This window comes from Excalfactoria chinensis, chromosome 3, assembly GCF_039878825.1.
Source record: "Excalfactoria chinensis isolate bCotChi1 chromosome 3, bCotChi1.hap2, whole genome shotgun sequence".
Taxonomy (NCBI): Eukaryota; Metazoa; Chordata; class Aves; order Galliformes; family Phasianidae; genus Excalfactoria; species Excalfactoria chinensis.
This window is the reverse complement of record NC_092827.1, coordinates 41,991,782-42,005,563: the sequence shown is the minus strand read 5'-3', so window position 1 is coordinate 42,005,563 and position 13,782 is coordinate 41,991,782. Positions and strand designations below refer to the sequence as shown.

At 44.0% G+C, this 13,782-nt stretch overlaps 2 protein-coding genes across 2 annotated transcripts in view; one reads left to right on the top strand and one right to left on the bottom strand.

The window, feature by feature from the left end:
* CDC40 (cell division cycle 40) overlaps positions 1-446 on the bottom strand; it is a 36,065-nt gene extending 35,619 nt beyond the window's left edge. The window contains exon 1 of the mRNA XM_072333345.1: positions 212-446. Within this exon, the coding sequence (XP_072189446.1) occupies positions 212-403 (192 nt within the window). The 5' untranslated portion in view covers positions 404-446. The remainder of the gene's footprint in view (positions 1-211) is intronic.
* Positions 447-1,052: 606 nt separating this feature from the next.
* The window catches only part of WASF1 (WASP family member 1), a 76,003-nt gene continuing 63,273 nt past the window's right edge, over positions 1,053-13,782 (top strand). The window contains exon 1 of the mRNA XM_072333343.1: positions 1,053-1,389. The gene's annotated coding sequence lies outside the window, so the exon portion shown is untranslated. The remainder of the gene's footprint in view (positions 1,390-13,782) is intronic.

Here is a 13,782-nt window from a genome sequence, read left to right as displayed (position 1 = left end):
TTTTTCTCAAACTCTGCGATTACGAGCCGCACTCCCAACAGCGCTCCTTCACCGCCTACAGCTTCCTAATCCTAAAGAATTAGACAAAAAAAAACCCAGAGGGAGAGCCGGGCAAGCTCTCAGCGCCACACACAGACAGCAACACCCCGACACCTCCCCGCCCTCTAACCGAGACCCCGAAGGTGGGTTCAGCCCCCGCCCGCTCCCGTACCTTCACCGCCACTTCCGGGGCCGCGTCCACGGGCAGGGCCGGGGGGGCGGCGGGCGGCGGCCGGAGGTGCAGCACGGCGTCACGGCTGGCGAGTACGACGGCGCGCTGCGGGCCGGCATCGGCTTCGGGTTCGGAATCGGGCTCCGAGTCGGAGCCGCCGTAGGAAGCGAGCGCGGCGATGGCCGCCGACATCTTGGCGCGGGGGTGGCGGGGACGGGCGGGTCCTGGCAGCTACGTGGCTCCCGTCGTGGGTCTTACCCAGAGAGCGAGTTGGGTGGAATGACACAATAAAAGTTATCTCAGTAAAAACACTAACTACGCTTTACAGTACAGAGTACGGTGCTTTATGGAATATACAGGTGTCCGGGGCGGGTTTAGTCTCTTTTTTCTGCTCTCTATTCTTAATCTTCCAGGACCGGCGGGCGGGACTACAAAACCCGGCATGCGGCGCGGCCCGGCCCAGCAGCCTGGGAGGGGAGGGGTTGTGCGACGGCTGGAGTCGGGAGGATGGGGATTTCGGTACTGCCGCTCGCTACGGGCGGCCTGCTGCTTATTCTCTGCTACGCCGCGGCAGGCGGAGCAGCCCGCAGGTCACCGCGCCGCCACGCTCACAGGGGACCGTCCCCGGCACTGGGAAGGGGCGGCGGGCCGCTGCCGCCGTCACCAGGGGACGGCCGCGAGCACGGGACGCCCCGCCCCCCGGTAGTGATTGGCCGTCAGCAGCCGGCTTCTGATACGTCACAATGGACGGTACCGCCCACCCTGGCTGCTTGCGGGGGGGGGAAGGCGACGGGCCGGATCGTACCACCTGTCGCCCGTGGGGGGGGGGAGGGGGCAGCGCGGTGAGCTCGCCTCCCTGGCGCGGTGGGGACGGGGGGCGGCGGTGCGTGGAGCAGCCCGAGCGGCGGGCGGGGGCGGCTCGCTCCGGCCGCCGGGTAAACAGCCCTGCCTCCCGCCTGCCGCCCGCCCCGGCTCAGGCCCCTCCTCCCGCACGCGCTGCCCCGTGCCTATTGTGAAGGCTTCGGGTCTCTCCGCGCCCCCGCCGCATCCCTCGCGGCGGCGGCGGGCCGGGGCCCTCCCTCACGCCCACCTCTCCTCGGCGGCGGTGCGCGCGCGCGGAATGGCCGCGGCCGTTTGAAGCGGCGGCACCCGGCGGGGGCGTCGCGAGGGAGCAGCCGGTAAGCGCCGCGCGGGCGGTGGGGGTGCTGCCCGCGGCCAGGTGCCGCTCCGCCGCCCGGTGCGGCCGGTGACGTCAGCGCGGGCAGGTGCGGGGAGCGGGGGGTCCGGGCGGCCGCAGGCCCGGGGCTTCCAGCTCTCCCAGCGCCGCGCCCCTCGGCACCCCGCGGGCGGAGGGAGGGGGCGGCCGGGGCTGCGTTGGCTCCGGGCTCGCGGGGAGCGCTGCCCGCGGCCGCGCTGCGTGGTTTGGGGCCGGAGCGGCCCCGGGGTGACATCCGGCTGCGGCGCGGCCGGCGGCGCTCGGGGCTGCTTCGCTGCCCGCTCTCGAACAAGTGCTGTGCGTGCGCGGCGGAACTTGGCCGCTGTTAGCAATTGATATGGAAGAGATAGATGCGAGGGGCTAATAGAAAAGGCGGCTGTCGTTCCGCTGTCGTGCCTCGCTCCCGTGTTCGCCGTGTGTTACGAGCCCAGCCGTGCCTCCTCTTTGTATGCCGGGGTCGGGGCTGCAGGTGAAGCCCCGCGTTTCCAACCCCGAGCCCGTTCCTTTGTTTGCGGCCGTGAGGACTGAACCGGGCTGCCGTGAACTCGTGCGGCTGCGAACCGCTGTCCGCTCGCACCTATCGATGGGGATGATGGGTGTGCACGGGAAGCCGCGCGGCACGCCGTGCCCATCGCTCAGCGCTGTCAGAAGTGGATCCTCCTCTGCCGCCGGTTTGTCGGTGCCATCATTAACCGATTCCATATGAGCACATTCCTTTTTCCTTGGCGTGCAGATGCAGGGTACTGCCTGAAGTTGGAACGTGCGCCTCCGAGTGCTTCGGGGTCGATCTGCGATGCTCTATCTGCAGAACTGCGTTGAAAATGCCTAATTCTGCTCTGTTATCTTCAGTTCTGAACGTGCAGCTGATGAAGCTGTGCTAGTTTGCTTAAGCACGTTAAGCTGTGTTGTGTCCCAGCATCCCCGATAGCTCACCAGTAATATTTAATCATTGCTGATTCTGGATGTTTTCATTATAGAGCCTATGAAAATCGCTGGCTGCTTTAAATGAGTTGCCTTTCTGGTACCATCAGGGCAGTAAGCATGTGAGGATACAGGCAGCGCTTGGCTGAAGTTTCTATTTGCTTAAATTATAGAGAAGATGAATTTTCAGCTAGCAGTCAGATACGACATCTGATTTTGAGTATGAAATGCTGACCTGATTATGCTTTAATTACAGGGAAAGAAAAGAAATGTAGAAGGATAAGATACGTGGCCCATCTAAAATCTAGTTTTGTTGAAAAAGTTGAGGAATTGCCACTTGTTATTTCTGCCTCGATCCTGTGTTAACCCTTAGCAATTGCTAATTGGGTGTTTTTGGATTCAATTAGGGGTTGATCAGTATCAAATCAAGAGCAACACAGTTTATAAGGACAAGTCTCCCTGCTTATTGTACACTGCATGGATGTTCTATTTTAATCACCTTCTCAAAACCGTGCTGTGTTTTGTGCTGGAAGATGATGCTGCTGGTTCTGAACGAAGGCAGCCTGCAGTGGTGGGTGGAAGATCTGGGATGGCTTCTATTCCGTTCCACTCTTTCCACCTCTTTTCTCCTTGAGGTCGCTTTGCCTCTCTTACTCTGATTTCTCCAAAGAGAGATGTAAACGCCCCACTTTCTGCAGCATTCTTGCCTTTGCAATGAGTTGTTTGACACCTGGTGCCGACTGCTTGTGGTGGTGAATGCTACAACAGCTGCTGTCGAGCCTTCCTTGTTTCCCAGGTGAAAGAGAGAAGTGTTTTAAAATAGTTCCTTCAGCAGTAGAAATAGGGCTTCTTTCTCTCCCCTAAATCACGTGGGTGTTTGTGAGCTCTGATGTTTTGTTGGTATTTTTCTTTGTTTAAAACATTTACAGTCTTGTGTTTTTGGCGGATCGTGCAGTGTCTAATAAGGTCTTAACGCACACGGCAGCCTTTCCTCGGTCAGGATACTCATAGCATCTTTGTCTCACAAACTTAACGTTTTCTTAAGCAGTTATCTTTGAAACCTCCCACCTTTCTGTCAGAGCTGTTTGAATTCAACCAGCCATTTTCCAAGCTATATGGAAACACATGGGGGACCCCCAGCCTTCCCCAATGCTTCCCACGTTAGACTAATTTCCTTAAAAAGCTGGGCTAAGGTGTACTAAACCTTACCTCATTATTTCAGTTTTCCTTCATGTTGGTTCTTCATTCCTTACAGTAGATAACAAAATGTGTTTCTCTGTGTTTTAATGCTTTGTCCTACTTTCTTTTCCCTTCCCAAGCATTTTCCTAGCTCTTTTTTTCCACGATGGGTGTACTTTGTCTCATACCCAGTGTTTTCTGGTGCATATATTCCCGCTTGTTCTAGTTTTTCCATAATTTTTTTTAGCACTCTTAAATTGCTGTCAGCTCACTTGCACATACAGTCACTTCTCATCCACCGAGATTTGTAAGTCTGCAGTTTAGAGGGAAAAAAGAACCAGCAGCATTCCAGATACTTATCAGACAGAGGACAGAACTAGAATATGAGGCTCCATTGTCTAAGGGAAATACAATTTGAAAGAAAACAATTTTTTTCTTCTCTTCCCATGCTCTTTGGCTGCTGAAAAGAGGTATCGTGATGGAAGTCTTATCAGGTTCATGTTACTGCCTTCTGACTTGAGCTTTTTCTAACCTGCTGGTATGTCTGAGGCATCTTAATGAACTCTATTTAATTTTGCTGCTTGGAGGGTAGAGCATCTTTTATTACTCATGCTTTGCTTTTTCTGTCACCTTGGAGTCTCTGACTGCTGCAAGGGTGGTAATACCTCTTTTCCACTTCTTGGTTTTCTGGACTATGTCCCGGATTCCCAGCGATACCAAGGCGCCAGATTGCAATAGGAGTTCTGTGTTCCAGTACATCTGTGAATCAGTCTCTGAAGTTTTTGGGGAGGAATCCTGAGGTCATCTGACAGAGATGACAAGCTATGTGTTTCATATTTATCAGACTTGGTTTCAAAGAAAACGAGATGCAGGATGGAACTGGAGAACAGAACGGCTTAGATTGCTGTGCTTATTTCAGATCTCTTTGCAAACAGTTTTTTCTTGTTCTGCGGTGCCTTTTCTTTGGAGGTTGGAAACCTGCTGTGTAACCTCTTCAAGCTACTCAAGTGCTTCCACTGCGCCGTGACCCACATCTTGTAACACCAGCTGAACAATGAACGTCTTGGAGAGGCAACAAGATATTAATTACAGGCTTCCAGGAAAATAAACTAATTAGCATTGTTAGAAACTCTCATATCTTTAGTGTTGGATTCCTTAATCCTCTGAAATGGTTTAAAATCAGTTAAAATGCAGAATGTCATCAAAAGTATGCACATCTCTAAAAATATGTTTCCTAATGTAGGTGCTTGGGGGTGGAAGCTGAATTAAGTGTTAACTTGCCCAGGATATTGTCTCTTTCTGGTAATTTTTTATCCCAGATAACTGGTATAGAATAGCAGTAAAAGTTACATTTTTAACAAAATACTTAATAGCAGAAATAATGGATGGTTTTCAGTGAGTTTCTATCTGACCATTGATCGACTCTTTAGTTAAAAGCAGTGGCTGTGACATGAATTTTAGTCTTCAGACAGTAGACTCCACACAGGAGTAGATTATTATGAATGCCACAACTATCTGACATTTAAAGCTTATTAGGAAACAGAAATCTTTTCGAAACCCAGGTGGTTTTTCAACATCTAATAAAAGGCATTAAATGCTGTTGATGCATTTCTTACAGTTAGGATATTTTTAGTGTCTTTCCACCCCCCTCCCCCTTTTTTTTCCTGCTGTGTGGTAAGCTGCATCTATTTACTGGGAGTATTAATAAAATCTGTTTTCTCTCTGGCTCTTGTTTTCCTAAATATGGAGACCCTCAATGTAGAAATTGGTCAATATAATATAAAGCTACTGAAGGGTAGCTTCCAAGAAATATTCTGTAAGTGATCTCTTCAAATTTGAAAGTTCTTGGGAGCTCTTAAAGAAAACAGCATTGCCCACATGATTTTCATCACTTAAAGCTGCAAGGTCCTGTAGCTAGAAGTAGGTGATGGTAGCAGACTGGTGGCACGCTTGGCAGTACTAACTGCTGTTGGTGACAGAGACAGTTGTGCCTCGCTGATCTGGTAGGAGTTTTGTTTGCACTAATGGCATAGCAGCTGCTGTTCTAATTGCATTTTAATGTTGTCCTTTCTTGTGTATTATGACTTTTGGAGGTGTATGTGAAGGCTCTTCATACCTGGCAATTAAATAAGGAAGCAGTGAGGTAACGGGTAAAGTATTGTTGTGGGTCACAGCCGCTTAGAGGAAATAATGGAAATAAATATTACGTTCTTATAGGCAGAAGGTTTTGCCTTAAATTGGGGGCTGTTTAATATTAATGATCTCTGGAAGTTGATTTATAAAAGCAACTTACTCAAAAGTTGTTTAATCACGTTCAGAAATACTGGAAAGGTCACTGGAGAAGTCTCAGTAAGCTGTGTGGAAGGGCAGCAGGATGACAGGTAAAACTGAGCACTGATGTATGGAGGACTGTTTTTTGGAGGCAGAAACCACTTATATCTCTTTATAGCGTTAGTTATATCTTTTAATTACAAGAACGTTTCATCATCACTGCAGATTGCTGAGGTATCCAATACCCAATTTATAGCTGTAATCAGAAGTGGAGAAAAAGCATCGCGAAGGAAATGTCATTCTATACAAGGGTATACAAATTCTGTAATTTGTTTCTGCTATTCAAAGCATGTAATTAACCATCAATTGGTTTTGGAAAAAAAAATAATCCACAGGATTGTAGAGAGTGATACAAAAGATAGGGCAGAATTCTTAGGGCAACTGCAAAGATCGGAAGAATTTCCTGCAGGAAACGAAGAGCTGATCAAACAAATGGCAATTAGAAAGCTATAAAATAGACATGAATTTGTGCTGTTCAGCAGCTGATGTGAAAGGGGAGAAAAAGCTGCATTTGGAAAGTGACAATCTGTTGAATTAGTACCTTTTTACAAGGAGAAGGGAACGGAGAAATTTGCCCTGCTTCTATGCAATGTACCTGTGTTTGTCTTTGAGTATGTATCTATCATCCGCTGTTAGACTGTTTCTCTTGAATACACATAGCCAGCTTAACAGCCTTGCTTTATTTGCTTTAAACCAATGCTTTGAACTTTACTCTTTCCCATCAGAGATGACTGCTCAAATAAATTAATATTCATTGGAGTGAGCTATTCTCAGTCTTCTGCATCTGAAGTGAATTTTGTAATTTTAGTCATTGCCTGACAGTTTGACGTAATGAATTGTTTCATACAAAATGGAACAAATCAGTGGGATAATGAGAGAAACTCTTAAAACAATATGTTGGCTATGGCTCTGACTTGTAGCCTGGGGTTCACTGATTTGAAAGCAGCCGTGGATGAAAACTGATGTTTGAAGAGAAAACCTCCTAGGTCAGTCTAGCAAAGTTCAAAGAACATCAGTGGTGTAAAGTACAGGAGTGTGGGGGTCCTCTTCTGAGGGAATTCTTCTTTCAAGTTATTTCTTTTATTTAGTATCAGAGCATCTGAAATAGACGGACGTGTTATTGAAAACTGAAAGTTTGGTTGATGCTGTGGTACTTTTCTGATGGTTGCTTGTCTTAAATAACATGCTACAGCATCTTGTGCAGCAGCGCCTATTTGCCATAGAATAGCTTGGGTTGGAAGGGACCTCAAGGATCACCAAGCTCCAATCCCCCCTGCTGCAGGCAGGGCTACCAGTCTCCATATTGAATACTAGACCAGGCTGCTCAGCGCCCCATCCAACCTGGCCTTGAACACCTCCAGGGTCAGAGCATCTACAGCCTCTCTGAGAAGCCTGTTCCAGCACCTCACCACTCACAGTAAAGGACTTCCTCCCGACACCCAACCTAAATCTTCCTTCCTTCAACTTAAAATCATTTCCCCTTGTCTTGCTATTATCTACCCTTACAAAGAGTTGACTCCCCTTTGTTTATAGGCTCCCTTTAGGTACTGAAAGGCTGCAATGAGATCAGCCATCTCCAAAGTAATGATCACGAATTAGCTAAAATCGCATTTGTCAGCTGTATTTCTGCAGTGTGATGCTGTTTGTGTTTTGAGTATCCATGAACTTGTACCTTCAGCCATGTTCAGGATGGTGATGCAGGTTCTGGTAGGTCACAGATCCAGCCAGCTGTACAAGGCAGGCAGCGTCACTGCTGAAGAGCCGTTGTTGGTAGCAGAGAGCAGTTTTCCACAGATGGTTGTCATGCAATATCACAGCACCCCCTGCAGCGGTTCTGGCATGGCTTCTCAAGAAATTCTAAGAACTTTTTAGGCAAATGGCAAATACTTTATAATTTGATAATGGATGTGAACTTAAGTAGTTCAGTCAGCTTTTGTAAAAATGGCATGCAGACTCAGCTGTACAGTGAAAAAAGGAATTGCTTAACTTGTTAAATCTTGTTCAGCCACTGGCCATTGAATGCATGCGCAGAAGTGCTTAGAGAGGTCTTTTATGCTCAGCTGGTTTGACCTTTTGTTGATATTAAAGAAGAAGGCTATGATTAACAAAAAATTAACAAAATGACAAGCTGAGTTTGCTATTTCCTTGGAAGCCTCATCAGGGACGAGGACTGCAGTTCTAACCAGCTTTTAGTCATCTATTTAAAACATAAAATCTGAGTTTTAAAAGGGGTTCTCTATCCCTGCGGGAATTAACTTCAGGGAATTGCCTTTCAGTACATTTCCTAACGGGGGAGAGGTTCTGTGTCATACAGTCCCAAAATGGTGTGCTTTCTGCTAGCTGTGATGTGGGAGATTATCTGTGGCTTTTTAAAGATTCATTTGATTTCTAACTACTAAAATGATTTTGTTTTTCTGTTTAGAAAAAAAGAAAAATAGCAGAAAGGTTAGTTTCTTCTACTTTTTCTTGTTGGAGGACAGCTGGAACTCTGTTCTGTACCTGAGGCAACTTTGCAGGTAAAAACGTGCATTCATCATTCTGGAATTAAAATACGTGTCTAAGCTCTGGACTAGTTTATGTTACTTCTGCACAGTTATCTCCACAATCTGCTTGAAAGGTAAGAGGGGCTTCACAACCCTTTACAAATACTGGCAGCATTCATGAAAAGAGTTGATGGTAGCAATGTTAGGTTGAAGGAGAAGACCTTATGACTCCTCAGTCCTAGACTGATGCCTTTTATATCCAGCTCACTTCTAAAGTTGAATTAAGTGAAGTGGTTGTCAACATCTGCCATATTGGACTCCTGAAGCACTAACGTTTTCACGGATTGTGTTGAACTCTGGGGATCTTTGTGAGTTCACTGTCTCGCTCCCTGATTGGTTACCAATGTGCTACTCTATTGAAACTCGTGGACCGTCCCTTTGAGTGTCTTTACTTAATATGGCACAGCGTGTTATACTTTGAAGCAGCTATTTTGTGTCAATCAGTGTAGTTCAATGCTTGGACACCTCAATGAATGCATCTATTTCTGCATGCCTATCGTTTTTCTTAATGTTGATCTTGATAGCAATTGAACTTTTTCTCTGACTAGTATTTAGGGCATTCTGATAGAAGATAGACAATTTAATGCTTTCGAAGTGTGTACTCCAGGAGTTTCTAATATTGGTTTATTTCCTGCAAGTCTCTCTGACTTGCAACAACAAGCTTTTCCTACGTGTCTTGCAACTTTTATATAAGCTGTTTTTGAAGGTTAGTCTTTTGTACTAATTTTCAAGACATTAATGTCATTTTAGACCCCAAGGCACGTCTGTTAGCAATACCTTTAGAATACTCAGCTAGCTCTAAGCTTCAATTGCAGAATAATTGATAGATGGCTTTGATTTCACGTTGCAGTTTTAGGAACCCTTTGGACATTGTTGTTGAAGGGACTGGAGAAGCCTGAATCACCTTGGGAATAGTCCTTGGGAATAGTACTTCAGTTCAGAAGCGACACTTCAGAAAAATATATTGTCAGAGCCTTTTATCTGTAAGACTATAGTAATGTTGAAATGCAGTTTGGTAGAGTTTTGTAGAAAGAAAATGGCATGTCCAGCTCATTGTGGGATGCAGGAAACAGACAACAGTGCATTTGAATGCGATGACAATAATTGTGCTGCTTAGAGGTGTGGGTGGATTACTTGCCTTTTGATTTAAACTTAAAGAAAGCTCAGAACTGGCACGTGGTGTGGTCCCACAGTAGTGAATGTGTTAATTTTTTGGTACAATAATTGTATTTTGAGATGAAACATATCTACGTATCACTTACTAAGTCTTAAAACTATTCAGTCACAACTTAATTTCCAGATTTAATTGATCAAAACAATGGCAATTACTGATGTAATCATGTTCTTTCTGTTACAAACACTGTGGGCTTTTTTTTGCTGTATGGATGTAACTGTGATCTTAGTGCTTCAGTTCACTTGTTGCCCAAAGTTACTGAAAGTTTGTTAGTGGGGAGAAAAGCTTCTTGCCTGCTTAAAAAGTGAAAGTATTGCTGATGCTGTTTTCTATTTGTGCAGCTGCAGGGACTTTTTAAAAATACATATTCTGTTCTCAATGGCTACTCTAAAAAAGGAAATTTGTCTATTAAATACAGTTAGCTGCTGTGTGAATTGGGTGGATCAGCAGATATTTGACTCTGTCCAAGGCGAACTTAATATGAAGACTGCTCCAAAAGAAATGCCTCCTATTTTATTACATTGGCCCATGATGTCAAGGGTGGATGCTGGTGGTATGGCAGTAGAGGTTGAACCTGCCCACCAGTGTTCATGGAGGGAGAAAAACTTCAGGGACGTTATTCTTCAAGAACAAAAGAGTAAGGTTGCTGTAGTAAGGGAACTGTACTTGACTGTAAATGTTGTTGGACCTGACTGTCTAGAAAGAGTGCTTGCTGCTTGCTGCTTTGAATTCTAGCTGAAAATTGTCAGGTAGGTCATTGGTCCTTGGTATTCTGTCCTGTTTACTACCTACTTTTTTTTTTTTTTTTTTTTTTTTTTTTTTTTTTTTTTTGTTCATTCTTTTTTTCTAACAAATAAAATGCAAAGAACGATGTCCAACATCCTGAGAATATATATTTCTTTGAGGATGCTGCCTGTGTTCTGAGTTGGGAACATTTATATTTTCATTTATTATATTTCTAATAACAAAGAGTTTTAAACAGTTAATAAATGAAATACAGAAGGACTCTCTGGGTGATAGACTGTGCATCCCAACTACTGAGTCACAGGGTAATAATGCTTGCTTTTGTGAATCTTGAATTGTTTTGTGGGTAGTAGAATAACTGCATTGGGAAGGTGAATAGCATCCTGATTTGTTTGCTTGTAGCATCTTTGAAATTGAATCTTCCTCCTGGAGGTAGGAGTTATGATTCTGGGCTCCCAGGAAACCAAGGAAGAAATCTGAGTTTTGAAGGAGACAGATCAAATGTCAAAGGTGGGCATCCCTATCTCCTGGTCATATTTTATAATGGAAGATAAGGACATTTGATTTGTTTTTTAAATGAGTGTAAACAGTTGTGTTCATCGTTAGTGGATAAATAAGCTTGCTTGTAGTTTGAATATGACAGATGAAATCTAGAAAAGATACATCTCTTCATTTTCATCTGTCTATTTCTGGGTTATTCTGTCTCTGTGTTACAGCATGTGGGAAGTCTGGAAGGCCAAGCATAAGATGAGGCTGAGGCTACTGAGTTTGCTTTGTTTTCTGCTGTCTGCACACATATATGCTATGTGTTTTATTAGATCTGAGGCTTAAGTAAGATCTAACTTTAATGCAGAGTTGCTTGATTTTTGTGTGTGCGTGAGTATGTGTGAGAGTAAAGCTGTATATGCAGTACTGAAGAATGTCTTTGCTAAAGGAGAGATGACACAGTTATATCTGAGTAAATGGAGTGGTTCTTAGTTCTCAGTGCATTTCATGGCAAAACAAGGTATTTTTGCTACCTCAAAATAGACACCAGTATTTTTTCCTTTTCACGGCATTTCAGTATCGAGTGAAGCAAAGTTCTTTGATGCATTTTGGTCAATTTAAGTTTGTTCTATTAATATTGAATTAATATTATTTATATAATATTAATGATCTTGAATGCTCTTTGGGGACAGATAATAAAAGTAGAGCAGTAACTGTGGTATCATAGTTTTGCAGGGAAATCAGAGCTGTAAGAATGCAGAATTGTATTTGACTGGTGATTTCAAACGTATCTTTATCACCCACAGTCAGAAAGATTGTGTTCCTTCCTGGATGGATGAAGCTTCAGTTTGCACTATTTTCCTTCCACTTGCAGAGGAGGATGAGTTTATGAAAGTGATCTGTTCCTGTAGGCAATAGAAAAGCTCTGAGTGGAGAATTCAACACTTAGTAGTGCTGTTCCATTTTTTCCAGTGTGTGTTATCTGTAATCTTGTCTCCCTGAGTCTTGTGTTTTGCTGTAAACCTCCATTTCTGTAAGTCAGCTGCTAAGAACATGGAGTGAATATCTTCATAAGGCATTGGTTTTCAGTCCCTTTTCCTTGGAGCTCTTGAGCAGTCAGTGTACTGCAGTTGGTGTAACACCAACTTGGTTTGTGTGGCCCTGCCCTATGCACAGTACCTCTGTGCTCACCTGCATTACAGGGAAGCACTGGCCTCACAGTCTGTGCTGGGAATGAAAAGGACCTGAAGTTTAGCTTTTCTGAAGGGCAGCAATGTGCTTCCCCTGGAGGATGTCACTCAGTGCTTTTCTTGCCTTTGCCATCTGCCAGCCCAGGGTGGCCCCAGATACTTTTTTTTGTGAAGAGAGCCTTATCTGCAAGGAATTAACTCAATAACATACTTCAGTCTGGTATTAAAGGCCCTTCAGATTGATGGCTACTCTTTGAAAGATCTCTGCAGATGTTGTGTGACTGCTGCATTTTTAGAGTAGAAAAACCTGCAGTTGCTTTGATGTTCTGTTGTGGCACATTTATTATGGATATTCTGTAGAACATTTTGAACTTCAGGTACAACAGACTAATTGGAGTGAATGTTTCAGTCCATCCTCTGCTGACCTCTGTAGTACACATTACTGCTTGGGATGGGAGTTGCATTCATTTGCTGGTTAAGCAACTTCAAAAGCTGTGTTCCGATCTCAAGAGTGCAGTTTTCTTAATGGGATTTTTTGAAGATGGCCATAAAAGAAAGACAATAGCTGCTGCTGGAGGTAATAAGAAATAGTATGCCATGCGAACAGGCTGCTTTAACTCACCCTCGAATGCAATTTTTCTTCATTCTTGTAAAAATAACTCTCCTCCCAACATTAAAATTGACAAAAGTTTACGGCATGTGTTAGCAGACAAGTGATGAAATGTTGATTTCTGCTTTTCTGAGTGGGCATTTAGATTAAAAAGTAGAACAGATGTAAGCAACACAGTAGTACAAATTCTTAGTTGTTGCTATCTTACGTTGTCCTTATTTTGTCTTATTTTTTTTTCCCCTCATTTCACCTTTCTCCTTTTCATTCTTTTCTGCTGAATTACTGTATTTTTTTGCTGAGAAAGTATGTGGTTTGGGCAAGACACGGTAGCGTAAGTTGGGAAGTAAGTTGCTGTTGATAGGTCCTGTCATTTCTCTCTCTGCTTGATATGTGAACTTGTACTTAAAATGTTTTGTTCTCTTCTTGTGGTAAAGGTAAGTATTTAGTGTGTGATGAAGGAGAGTGCTGGACTCTTTCCAGTGTATGCAGATATGCGTATGCATTAGAAACTCTTGAAGCAGGTGTCAAACTCTACTTCTTCGCATTGGCAGGGCACTTTGATGTAAGTATGTGGAAGACAACTTAATCATTGTAACAGACCATAATGCAAGTTGTAAATTAAAGATTTTTGCTTGGATTTTTTTTTTTTTCCCTAATTGCTAGAAATTATAATACATAATTTTATTTCTGTTATTTTAGTTCACAATATTAAACATGAGGCTTTTCGTTTTTTAAATAGTTTAAAGGTAGGAATGCTGATAAATGTGTTGTCCTTTGCTTACTTTTACAGAGCATCAGTTCAACCTATTGTAAGTAAGCAGAAAACTGTGTTTCATAGCAGCAGAAATTTACCCTGAAAACTAACATTTGTAGCAAGGTCAAGAGGATGGCAAAGGAATCATGTTTTGACTGGTGCATTCCAGAATGTAAAGGTGATAAATGTTTAAGTTTGAAATAATGAGTATAATTTCAAGGTCGATGGTTGTGTAAAATTTGCTGTAGGAATTTTTGAGTTCCTTATGATGCATAGTTTTAAAAAATATCTTTTTGTTTGTTCAAAATTGTTAACACCTCCCACACACCTGCAGTTTTTATGTTATGCTACCTATGTTACACTCAGGAGAGAAGTTAGCTAACTCAGTGCATGTATGGATGTGTAGGACTTGAGAAATTACCT